Source organism: Chiloscyllium plagiosum, chromosome 9, assembly GCF_004010195.1.
Source record: "Chiloscyllium plagiosum isolate BGI_BamShark_2017 chromosome 9, ASM401019v2, whole genome shotgun sequence".
Lineage (NCBI taxonomy): Eukaryota > Metazoa > Chordata > Chondrichthyes > Orectolobiformes > Hemiscylliidae > Chiloscyllium > Chiloscyllium plagiosum.
The window spans coordinates 9,503,831-9,517,265 of record NC_057718.1 but is presented as its reverse complement, the minus strand read 5'-3'; the positions used below and the strand labels follow the sequence as shown (position 1 = coordinate 9,517,265).

Here is a 13,435-nt window from a genome sequence, read left to right as displayed (position 1 = left end):
GTGGGTGGGTGTGGGTGGGTGGGTGTGGGTGTGTGTGTGGGTGGGTGTGGGTGGGTGGGTGTGGGTGTGTGTGCGGACAGTATGTGTGACAGTGAACCTGCAGTGCAGCATGCTGTCCTGAATGTTTCACAGATATGAAATAATTTTTGCCACTTATCTCTGAGAAAAACTGATCTAATGGTAGGTGTTTACTTAAAGCAGTGGAAATAACAGTGTTTTCTTTAGAGTTAGTGTGAAGAAAGACGACAAAAAAACCAGAGTCGACACATATTTACATTTCACGGCATTAAATATTGGAAACCAAACCCATGTCTTAACTGTAAGTGTTAACAACTGATGGCTAGTGTCTGATTATATTTTCCAGTTAGTCAACTGCATCCATGTCTGTGTCTTCTATCTGCCTCACAGTCTCCCCCTGGACAGGCATCTGTTCCTCTGTAGTACCTCCTGATTCCTGAACAAATTCTGGAATTAGAACTGGAGCAGAAGCAGGAGCAGATACAGATCCTGGAATTGGAGCAGAAGCAGGAGCAGATATGGATCCTGGAACTGGAGCAGGAGCAGTTACGGATCCTGAAACTGCAGCAGGAGCAGATACAGATCCTGGAACTGGAGCAGAAGCAGGAGCAGATATGGATCCTGGAACTGGAGCAGGAGCAGTTACGGATCCTGGAACTGGAGCAGGAGCAGATACAGATCCTGGAACTGGAGCAGGAGCAGATACAGATCCTGGAGCAGGAGCAGATACAGATCCTGGAACTGGAGCAGGAGCAGATACAGATCCTGGAACTGGAGCAGGAGTAGTTATGGATCCTGGAACTGGAGCAGGAGCAGATACAGATCCTGGAACAGAAGCAGACATAGATTCCGGAACTGGAGCAGGAGCAGAATCCAGAAGTGGAGCAGGAGCAGGAGCAGATATGGATGCGGGAACTGATGCAGGAGCAAGGGCAGAGACAGACCCCAGAACTGGTGCTGGAGTAGGGGCAGAATCCAGAACTGGATGTGGAGCTGGAGCTGGAGCTGGAGCAGGAGCAGGAGCAGGTACTGTTGGTGGAGCAGGAACCGGAGTGAGTGTTTCTATAGCATTGTTTGCCTCTGCCTGGCTTTCTTGTAATAGGGACCTTAAAGCCTCTGTGATTGACATTGGGGTTTCTGTGTCAGACTCCAGTGCAGCATCATTGTCCATGGATTCATCCGTGTGGGTTGCTTTGTCTGCACCGTGTACCACTTTGAAGGCCATGGCCAGGTGCTGCAGTCGGCTTTCTTGCGGAGTGGAGTCCGGCGTTTCTTCTGCACCTTTCTCCTCCTGTTTCTCCCCACTCTCTGCTTCATCCACCAGGAACTCTGGTTTTTCTTCCTTAATGCGGATATCCATAATCCTCTTGTAGAGCTCAGTCCTTTCTTCCTGCAGAGCTCTGCAAAGGTTTTCCAGTCTCTGGATCTTGATTTGGAAGCACTCGTATTCCTTGGATCGCACTTCTCTCTGTAACAGAGGACCGCAGGGTAATATTAATACTGTGCTAAAGAGGCCTTTCAGCCCTCAGTGCTCGTGCCATCACTTGGTTAATCTTAACTCTGCCTTGTTTCTGTGGTTTTGTAAATTGTTGCTTTTCAAGCATTCATCCAATTTCCTTTTACAAGTTATATTGGAACTGCTTCCACCACCTTTTCAGGCAATATAACACCATAAGATGGAGGAGTGGAAGTAAGGCCATTCAGCCCATCGAGTCCACTCTGCCATTTAATCATGGCTGATGGGTGTTTCAATTCCACTAACCTGCATTCTCCCCTTAGGCCTTAATTCCTTGCGAGATCAATTTCTGCCTTGAAGACGTTAAAGTCCCGGCCTCCACTGCGCTCTGTGGCAATGAATTCCACAGGCCCACCATTCTCTGGCTGATGAAATGTTTCCTCCTTTCCATTCTAAATTGACCCACTCTAATTTTAAGGCTGTGCCCACGGGTCCTTGTCTCCCTGTCTAACGGAAACAACTTCCCAGCGTCCACCCTTTCTAAGCCATGCATTATCTTGTAAGTTTCTATTGGATCTCCCCTCAACCTTCTAATATCAGCTTTATTCAAGCTATCAAAGCAACTGTTTGCCGAGGGGTCAGGGATACTGTAGGTTTGGGGAGGTAATGCCCCAATGATATTACTGCTGGATCATTAATCCAGAGACCCAGGTAATGTTCTGGGGACCCAGGTTTGAATCCTGTCATGGCAAATGATGGAATTTGAATTCACTAAAAAAAAATCTGGAACTAAGAGTCTAATAATGACTATAAATCCATTGTTAATTGTCAGATAAACCCATCTGGTTCACTAATCTCCGTAGGGAAGGAAACTGTCATACTTATTTGGTCTGGCCTACATGTGACTCCAGATCCACAGCAATGTGGTTGACTCTCACATCATTAGAAATGTAACAGCGCGGAAACAAACCCTTCAATCCAACTTGTCTGGATATTGTACATTAATCTAATCCCATTTGCCAACATTTGGCCCATATCCATCCAAACCCTTCCTATTAATATACCCATCCAGATGCCTTTTAAATGCTGTAATTGTACCAGCCACCACCACTTCCTCTGGCAACTCATTCCATACACACACCAGCCTACGAATGAAAATGTTGCCCCTTATGTTGCGTTTAAATTTTCCCCTGTCATCTTAAACATATGCCCTCCCCTTTGGACTCCCCTATCCTGGAGAAAAGATCTTGTCTATTCACCCTATGCACGCCCCTCATGATTTTATAAACCTCTGTAAGGTGACCACTTAGCCTCACTGCACTCTGAGCAATTAGGGGCGGGCAATAAATGCTGGCTCAGTCAGCAACACCCACAGCCCACGAATGAATAAAAAAAACTGACTCAAGCTCAGATTGAGATAAGTAAGGGGGTGGAGCCTATAGACCTCAGTTGTACTGTCGGCCCTGTGACACTCACCACTCAGGGCAATCGATCAGTGTATGCGTTACCAGGCCACATTAGATTAGATTAGACTTTTTTTTAGATTAGATTAGATTCCCTACAGTATGGAAACAGGCCCTTTGGCCCAACAAGTCCACACCGACCCTCTGAAGAGTAGCCCATCCAGACCAATTCCCCTACATTTACCCCAGACTAATGCACCTAACCTATACATCCCTGAACACTATGGGCAATTTAGCATGGTCAATTCACCTGACCTGCATATGTTCGGATTGTGGGAGGAAACCGGAGCACCAGAGGAAACCCACGCAGACACGGGGAGAATGTGCGAACTCCACACAGACAGTCGTCCAAGGTGGGAATCGAACCCTGGTCCCTGGCACTGTGTGGCAGTCCTCCGCTTCAGGAATAAAGTGATGCCCTAGTTGTTTCCTTCATCAGATTTTTAATTTCATTTCTTTGCAACAAATCTTCCCACGCACTGTAAGCAGCTGCACTGTGGTTCAGTGGGTAGCACTCTGAGTCAATGGGTAGCATTCTGAGTCAGAAACTGGTGAGTCTTAGTCCCACATCAGAGACGCGAGTTCGTTAGCTTTCAGTGCAGGTATCGTGGGGGAGCTGCACTGTTGGAGGTGCTGCTTTTCAGATGAAGCACTTGTTGGCCTCTCACACTAGAAATCCCACAGCCCTATTTTGAAGAAGACTGGTGGCAGGGGTGGGGTAGAGCGGGGAATTCCCAACTGTGTCCTCGGTCAATATTTGTCCCCCAGACTACAATACTATAAAAGCACCACAACAAATTGAGTCATTGCTGAACTTGTTGGGTTTTTATACCAGACCAGAAAGCTTTATAGTTAGATATTTTCTAATCAACCTTTTCAGAAATGTTATTACATTACAGCATTAAGACTGAGGGGAATTTAGAGTCATAGAGTCATAGAGATGTACAGCACAGAAACAGACCCTTCGGTCCAACCTGTCCATGCCAACCAGATATCCCAACCCAATCTAGTCCCACCTGCCAGCACCCAGCCCATATCCCTCCAAACCCTTCCTATTCATATACCCATCCGGATGCCTTTTAAATGTTGCAATTGTACCAGCGTCCACCACATCCTCTGGCAGCTCATTCCATACATCCCTCTGCGTGAAAAAGTTGCTTCTTAGGTCTCTTTTATATCGTTTCCCTCTCACCCTAAACCTATGCCCTCTAGTTCTAGACTCCCCCACCCCAGGGAAAAGACTTTGTCTATTTATCCTATCCATGCCCGTCATGATTTTGTAGACCTCATGATTGAGGTGTATAAGATTATGAGGGGTATGGATAGGGCAAATCGAGAGAGCAGCTATTCCCCTGAGGGGACAATCATAATTTTAGGGTAAGGGGCAGGAGATTCAGGGGGATTTGGGAAAAGAACTTTTTCACTCAATGGGTGATGAGAATTTGGCATGCACTGCCTGGGAAGGTAGTGGAGGCTGGATACCTTACAAACTTTAAAAAAAAAATTGAACAATACATAACATTCAAGGATGGGGACAAATGTAAGAAATTTGGTTAGCACATCTTTAGTGGTAATTATTTTCTGCACTGTACGTATCTATGAATCTAAACCTCTGGAGGAGGTTAAACTTGAACACGGGTCTCTGAGGTAGGGACACTGTCACCATAAGAGTACTTCTGCTTCATCATTATTTTTAATAAATTCATTCATGGATATGGATGTCAGTGGCTGGACCAACACTTACTGGCCATCCCTAATTGCCCCTAAACTAAGTGGGCCCTTTCAGAGGGCAGTTAAGAGACAACCGCATTGCTGTGGAGTCTGGAGTCACCTATAGGTTGCAGACATGGTAAGGATTTCTCTAAAGAGATTTGTTTTTTAATATCGCCAGATTGGTTTTCAAATGACAATCGATGATTGTTGCCATGGTCACCATCATGGAGACTACACTTACAATCCAGAATCATGAACTGAATTTAAATTCCACTGGCTGTTATGGCAGAATTTTAACTTACGTCCTTAAAACATTGGCCTGGGCCTCTCCATGGCTGGTCCAGGGACAATTACCACCCTTTCCAGGATTGGAGGTTGCATGGGACTCAGGGTTAGTGAGTGGATAAACCTGTGGAATGTTCTAGCCCTGAAACCTTAGTGGTCTTCAGGTCTTCTGCATCATTACCCTGGCACCCCTCTCCCATGCCCATCCCCAACCTGGTACCCATCTTTCCTATCTCAAGGGAAAATGATGGAATCCCTGTGCCAGCCACCAAGATTTGAATTGGCTGCTCTCTCATCAATGAGACAAAGGTGTGCTGAGATGAAACCTCAGAGATGGGTGTTTGCTTCCAATGGCGGGATCAATCCTCACCTCATCAATCATGTCCAGGAGAGCCTTGTTGCAGGATTCCCACTTGGTTTTCCACATTATCGTCTCCTTTTCGAGTTTCTTCATCCTCTTCGTCATCTGTAAGTGTAGCACAAAGGAGGTTACAACAGGGGAAACATGTCCCATTTCAGCTCAGCTCACCCACAATGTCTTTCTGCTCCCCTCAATGTGCAACACCTTGTGGGTTTAATATGCCCATTTCTGAGATCTGAGCACATACACAAGGCTGCTACTTTCGTGGATGCTAATCTGAGGCTGTTTAAAATGGTATAAATGATCCCATGGTGCTACTTAAGGAGCAGGTATTGCATTGTGCATTTTATCCTTCAACCACCTCCGCTAACATGGACCAACTGGTCAATTTGCATATTTCTGAGACCTCACAGAAGTCATGTGTGTATTTGCCGAAGCTGTGAAGGGTACTATACAAATGCAAGCTTTATCTTAATTTCATCAATAAACCATTTGGTGCAGAGATATCCTGATCTCCCAGTAGATCCGACCCACTTATCCAACTGGTTCCTATATCCTTCCACTTACTCCATTACAATAGTGACTAGTCTTCCACAAGTGCTTAACTGTTCCAAATGCACTGGAGTAATTCACCAAGCTCCTTCTACAGCACCATTCATAGAGTCATAGAGATGTACAGCACAGAAACAGACCCTTCAGTCCAACCCGTCCATGCCGACCAGATATCCCAACCCAATCCAGTCCCACCTGCCAGTACCCGGCCCATATCCCTCCAAACCCTTCCTATTCATATACCCATCCAAATGTCTCTTAAATGTTGCAATTGTACCAGCCTCCACCACATCCCCTGGCAGCTCATTCCACACCCGTACCACCATCTGCGTGAAAAAGTTGCCCCTTAGGTCTCTTTTATATCTTTCCCCTCTCACCCTAAACCTATGCCTTCTAGTTCTGGACTCCCCGACCCCAGGGAAAAGACTTTGCCTATTTACCCTATCCATGCCCCTCATAATTTTGTAAATCTCTATAAGGTCACCCCTCAGCATCCGATGCTCCAGGGAAAACCGCCCCAGCCTGTTCAGCCTCTCCCTGTAGCTCAGATCTTCCAACCCTGGCACCATCCTTCAAACCTCTACCATCTCCAAAATTCATGGCAGCAGGTACATGGGAATACCAACAGCTACAAAACCCCCTCTCGGCCAGTCATAGAGTCATAGAGATGTACAGCATGGAAACAGACCCTTCAGTCCAACCCGTCCATACATGGCCGTTCCTGCAGTGTCACTGGGTCAACTTCCTAAAACTCCCTTCCTGACAACACTGCCAATGCCCTACATGACAAGGACTGCAACGGTTGAAGTATTTACCCCTCGATCGACATTGTTCAAGATCTGGTCAGTTTCAAGTTGTTGTTTGTGGGATCTTGCTGTGTGCAAACCAGTTGCTGCATTTCCTACATTACAACAACAACTACACAACAAAAAAGTACTCACCCACACTTTCTCCAGCGCAATTAGGAATGGACAGTAAATGCTGACCCAGTCAGCCATACTCATTCCCCTTGAACAAATACTAAAAAGAACGATTCTATGATCCTATGATCATATTCTATGATAACGCTTTGGTACACCCTGAGGTAATGAAAGGCTCGATATTATTAGAGGTCTGGCTTTCGTTCTCTCTCTCTTTGCAAATGGGTCCAATTAAGACTTCAGTCTATTGACAGTCTGACCATGAGGCCTGTTGCATGTTTATTTCTGTATTGACTGCCGCCCTCCTGCCTTCAGTTAAACATGTGTCTCTGATGTGTCAGCACCACCCTCACTGCTTCATATATTGGGGACTCTGATATTCCAAACTGTTAAACAAAGATCAACATAAATTGTAGCACCACCAGCGTGCCAACAACATAGACAGTGAAACTATGTGGAAACATACCACCATACCCCAAACAGTGGCTACAGTGGCTAAGACCCTCAGCTCAGAGGGAGGAGTGGACTGTCAGACACAGTTCCAATCCGAACTTCTTGAACAAGTAACCCAGACTGGTGCTGCCAGTGCAATACTGAGCGAGATCGTCACCGTCAGGGGCGTTGACATTGACTCAAGGCCCTGTCTCCTTTCTCCAGTGGATACAAAAAGATCCCCAGGGAAATATTTGAAAGGAAAGGTAAGATGACACCCATTCAGTGTCCTTCGAGGTACTCACTTCTCAATTGACATCATTAAAATAGATGGAGCTAGTCAATTTCGCATTGCTCTTGGTGAGATCTTCCTGCGTGCGTTTCTAAATTATGACATTAACTGCACTTCACAAAATACTTCATTGGCTTTAAAGCGCTTTGATGTGTCTTGCAAAAGTTGCTATATAAATGCAATTTATTTATTTCTTTCGCTATGGTTCCAGATGACAAACATTCACACTTATCACAAGGGTTAAGACCACTAAGACTTCAGGAAGAATTTGCATGAAATGCAGCTCATGAGCTTTGTTAAGAGGCGGAGGGCTATGCCATTCTTAACCCTCTGTGCTCAGACCCACATTCGCCACCAGAGAGTCTTTGCACCTGGAAGCCTCACAAATTAATCCCTCTTCCTTCCCAAATCAGGGCAAGTAGCAAAGTCTGTGTGGATCCTGCCTTCCATCGCTTGGAAATTGAATGATCTGTCACTGCCCTCAATCAATTTCAGAGTTGCTGACCTTTTCCATGTCCTGTTTGAAGTTGCTGAATGTTTCGTTGCTTTTTGTCAGTGTCCCCTGGAACTCCTCAAACTTCTCAGCATACAGCTTGAGCTGGGGGGAGAGAGAGAGAGAGGATGTGGATCAGCTCTGAGAATTAGGAATTGAGATTCTTTTTCCGTGTAGCATGAGATTTCATGTCATAGAGTCGTAGAGTTGTCCAGCATGGAAACAGACCCTTCGGTCCAACCAGTCCACGCCGACCATAATCCCAAACTAAACTAGTCCCACCTGCCTGCTCCTGGTCTATATCCCTCCAAACCTTTCTTATTCATGTATTTATTCAAATGTCTTTTCAACGTAATTGTACCCAAATCCACTACTTCCTCAGGAAGTTCATTCTGCATTCAGACCATCCTCTGCAAATAAAATTGCCCCTCATGTCTTTTTAAAATTTTTCTCCTGTCACCTTAAAAATGTGCCACTCCCGTCTTGAAATCCCCCATCTGAGGGAAAAGACACCTACCGTTAACTCTATCTATACACCTCATTATTTTATAAACTTCTATCAGGTTGCCTCTCAACCTCCTACGCTCCACTGAAAAATGACCCAGCTTATCCAGCCTATCTTTATAACTCAAACTTTCCAGACCCAGCAACATCCTGGTAAATCTCTTCTCAACCCTCTCCAGCTTAATAATATCCTTCCTGTGAGTTATTTTCTTCTCATAAGACAGGACCTATCTTGAGGGAACAAGGACACAAAGAAGACTCAATAAAGGTTGCAAGGATCTCTGTGTTGCATGGGCTTACATCTAAGAACTATCTGGCACCACATGTAACAGTTATCAATGCAAGGTTTAAGAAAATAAAACAAAAGCAGAGAGTGCTGGAGAAACTCAGCAGGTCTCGCAGTATCTATGGGAAGAGAAACAGAGTTAATGTTTTGCGTCACAGGTTCACTGCACTGGAAATGTTACCTCTGTTTCTCTCTCCACAGATGCTGCCAGAACTGCAGAGTTTTTCTGACACTCTGTTTTTGCTTCAGATTCCCAGCAACCACAGTTCTTTGCCTTTTGTGAAGAAACTAAAGGTTTTGTTTGCAAAAAAAAAGAAAACTGATCTTCAGGTGAAGGTGGGAAAGGGGACAATGACCTTTGTGCTTCTCTGAGTACTGAAAATCATTGCCCTGTGTACCTTGCTGGAACAATTCAAATGGATGCTATGACTGACATAGTGTAAACTTGCAGCCCCTAGAAATCAGGTAATGTTCACAAATGCTCGGAGGTCAGGGGTCAGTCCTTGTCAGGTGACAATGTTGGCCGGCCAACTGCCTCCTTCAGTTAAGGGACGGAACAAGAGAGGAGGAAGAAGAGTCAAAGAGCCTTTAAGCTAAAGACAAATATGCCACCTCCACCAACTTAGACACGGAAGAAAATAGAATTAAGGCCAAATTTGATCAGCCACAGCAGCATGAGCAGACCTGATGGGCTGTCACAAAGATGTAGTTATAATTTTATATGTTTGGTAGCAATATTCACTTAGCAATAGCAATAGGAACAAGGGCAGGCTGTTCAGACCCTTGAACCTGCTCCATCATTCAATAGGATCATGGCTGGTAGGGGCTTTAAAGCATGGATCTCAAAAGTAACCCGGCTTCTCTCGTGGTCACGACTGCATTTGGATCCTGGCCATCTCTACCTTAAGAAGGATCGCAAGAGATGTTTGAAGTTCAGTGAATGTTTCAGCAAAGTTAAATGTAAACTCAGCGTCATCCCTAGAGATCTGAGTAGCTCCTCAGGAGAGTTGGAGCTGATGAAGTGAACAGCTGATGTGGTTAGAAAGTTAATTAACCGAGTCAAAAGGCAATGGATAGGACTATGTTATAGACTTGGGCTAACCAATGTCTTATATCGAAGCATCATTTAGCAGTTTGAGATAGCAGCTAAATTGGGTTTTGTTCCGTTTCGTGTCTTGCGGGATTACAGTGAAGGTTTGCCAGGCTGATCTCGGGGATGGTGGGACTGATGTTTGAGGAGAGCTTGACTGGGTAGTATTGTCTTCAGTTGAAACTTTATTGCTGGAACAGCACAGCAGGTCAGGCAGCATCCAGGGAACAGGAGATTCGACGCTTCGGGCACAGGCCCTTCTTCAGGAAAGTGTCACACACAGACCAGCACATTCTCATTTTGGTTTAAGGTAGAACATAAGAAATAGTCACTGGAGTTCAGATGAGTGAGGGGGGAATCTCATAGAGACTTATAAAATTCTAACAGGATTAGACATGGTAGATGCAGGGAGGATGTTCCCAATGATGGGTGCATCCAGAACCAGGGGGTCACAATCTGAGGGTTTGGGGTGGACCATTTAGGATGGAGATGAGGGGATATATCTTCACCCAAAGAGTGGTGAACCTGTGGAATTCATTACCACAGGAAGAAGTTGATGCCAAAACATTGAATATATTTAAGAGGCGGCTAGAGATAGCATTTGGGGCGAATGGGATCAGAGGTTATGAGGAGAAAGCACGATTAGGCTATTGAATTGGATGATCAGCCATGATTGTGATGAATGGTGGAGTAAGCTCGAAGGGCTGAATGGCCTCCTCCCGCTGCTACCTTCCATGATTCTATGGGTCTGGCCAATTTGAGCAGCGATCTGAGCAGAAACTATGAAGACAGCTTCGGTCGCTGTTCTTGACTGAGCTAATTGTGAACTGCACGTGAGATTGGAGTTCCGGGAATTACAGAAGAAGCTGCCCAGGACGAAGAGTCACCCCTGTCCTTCCAAAACAAAACTTATTCAAAATTCATACCGGCTGAACCTTTAAGGAACCCTCAAGTTGCTCTATTGACCATAAAGGCAAATTCTGTCAATTACAGAAACCATCCAGCTGCTGAACACAACTCCTCAACCTCTGACCTTCACTCTACACTTTCAATTGCAATCTACAGCTTGCATTGGAATCCTAAAGATTGTTATAGCTACTGATTGCATCTCATCCTTGTATGCCTTTAGTAGTAATTTCATCTCTTTAACTTAAATAGCTTACAACAGTGTAATAAACTAACCTTGATCTTGTTTAAGAGTAAGCGTTCACTGCTGGTTATTTCGAAATTGATCCACTCGCAGCTTGCAAGGGGGGCTATGTACCTATTTCTCAGCTTGAAATCACGTTGAACTCCTATTTCTTATGATCTTGACTGAGCTCACCAGGCTTGTCCTAGCATTAGCCCTTTAATTGCAGCAGTACCCCATGTCATCACCCATTTCCCACAACGTTTGGTTCATATGAAAACGATCAGCTCAAATGTCGCATCCTTGTAACCTTCATTTACTGCCCATAATACTATCTCACCCACCAGGCAGATTTCCTTCCTTCAGCAGTCACTCTTGCAACAGTTCAAGAATTCCATAAAATATTTAATTGGGAATGAGCAATGTGAATGTAGAAATTTACTTTTAGCTAGCCTGCCTGGTGAGACAGCAGGAGATTGTGAATCTTTGGAATCTCTCAATTCTCAATGTTACATTGGCATTGGATCCATTAAGACAGAGAAACTCTGATTACTTTAAACTTTGCACATTAATACAATCAGGCAGCCTAGCCCTGCAATAACAATGTTACAAGCTGTAGTGTTCAATTGTTCTGTATTTGATTACGTATCTCTTCTATTGATGCTTACTGTGGTTAAGACCAGATGTAGAGTCCAAGAAACGTAAATAAAATTGTAGAAAGTGCAAGAAATGGCTATAATTATGAAGGAGACATTTTAAACACTGAATAAAACATGACATATGCATAGAAATTAACATAATCTCTACAGAGATCTGAGATGTAAAATATACAATAAAGCTAATGGCCATTGTGGTTAAATCACATGCTTTAGGATTTATGTTAAGCTTAGGTAGTAGCTGTGCTCGGTGTGTAACATGCTTGTCTCATGAGTCCAAGGGGTTGTGGGCTGATGCAAAGAACAGAATGCAAAAACAACACAGGCTTACAGTGCAGTACTGAGGGAGTGCTGCACTGTCAGAGATACAGTCTCCCGAATGAGATATTAAACAATCCCTGCCTACCAATGCTATTTTAGGAGAAGGAGGGAAGTTCTGCCTATGCGCTGGCTGATAACTATCTCTCCTGAACATCACTAAAACAGCTGATTTGGTTGCTGTGGGAATCAGTGCTTTATACTGTACAGAGGTGCCTGCAAAACAATTTAGTTTATCTTGAGATTGTTGAAACAAAATGCAGCTGAAACAAAATGCAGACTTTATGTACCCAGGATTGTGGTGAACTGTTGTACCAAACCAGTTGGCCAGTTGATGGAAATGATTTATGTGTGAGTTTAGAAACCTGTTCCATAGAGCCACATGGTGGACATGTCCTGCCATATTGTGACTGTTGACATCACAAAACACAGTTGACACAGGAAAATGGCCAATAATAATAACAATACAAGTGGGAAGCTTGCAGCATTGCAATGTGGCTCTCCAGGCAGTGCTCTTGCCTCTACACTTAATGATTGTGAGTTCAAGCTCCACTTTAGGTAGTTGAGCCTTGTGTTCTGATTGACATCCCCCAGTACAGGGCTGAGGGAGTGCTGCATTGCTGAAGGTGCTGTTTCTTTCTGGTGCAGGGATAAAACGGAGATCTCTTTGACCTGCTTGAATCAGATCCCATGGCACCTTTTGAAAACAGCCAGTGAATTCTTCCTGGTGTTGTGGTTGATAGTTATTTCCCAGCCAGCATCATTAAAACGCATTTTTATGCCTCTTGCTTATTCCTGTTTAGCTTCTCCTAAAGAGTCTACCTTCCATCCCTGTCAGACAATACAGAACTGATTGAAAAAGCCCACTGTCTGTGAATACAGTGTGTGTTTGTGTAATTTCCAGGTGGATCATGATCATGACAATGTAAGGAGTTTAAATTTCAGTCTGTGAGCTCTGTCTGAGTCCCCAGACACCTGTACACAATTCACCTGGGCTCGCAGCAGGGTTTCCTGTTCCTTCATGATGTTGGTTTGCACCTTCCACTCAGATGCTTGATTGAGCAGCTGTTTGAAGAGAGACAGAGAAAGAGACGCCTCAAACAATCACTTTAATCCAAATTTCACCTTCTCAAGAACAAGAACACCCATGTTTCAGGAAAATATTTGGGACCCAACATGACCGTGTATCTTGTAAAGTGTTGATGGCAAGGAAAAGATGTCTCATGCTTGTCCCACCCACATCTCCTAATGGCTGCAACATAGGGACCTGAGACGCTCCTCCAGCATCCTGTCCTTCCTCGCCCTCACCCTCCTCCCAGTTGCAGGTTGTGGAATGATATTATGACCTCAAGGACATAATCCTTTTTTGTTTCAACGAAGGCAATAGCAAATCCTTCAGTGCAGCTACCTATGATCCAGATATGTTGGTTTACAGATACCTGTGATCCTGGTCTATCAGTTTACAGA

The 13,435-nt window shown here is 44.6% G+C and overlaps 1 protein-coding gene across 2 annotated transcripts in view; it reads right to left on the bottom strand.

Moving 5' to 3' along the window:
- Nucleotides 1-170: 170 nt before the first annotated feature.
- txlnba (taxilin beta a) overlaps nucleotides 171-13,435 on the bottom strand; it is a 49,794-nt gene continuing 36,529 nt past the window's right edge. Inside the window, exons 7-11 of one of the 2 annotated variants that reach the window (XM_043695336.1) lie at nucleotides 12,959-13,033; nucleotides 7,998-8,090; nucleotides 5,306-5,401; nucleotides 670-1,486; nucleotides 171-573 (exon numbers count right to left, since the gene is read on the bottom strand). In XM_043695336.1, coding sequence (XP_043551271.1) covers nucleotides 365-573; nucleotides 670-1,486; nucleotides 5,306-5,401; nucleotides 7,998-8,090; nucleotides 12,959-13,033 — 1,290 coding nt within the window. In that variant the 3' untranslated portion in view covers nucleotides 171-364. Of the gene's footprint in view, nucleotides 1,487-5,305; nucleotides 5,402-7,997; nucleotides 8,091-12,958; nucleotides 13,034-13,435 lie in introns of both variants that reach the window. The other variant, XM_043695335.1, reaches the window with a different exon arrangement.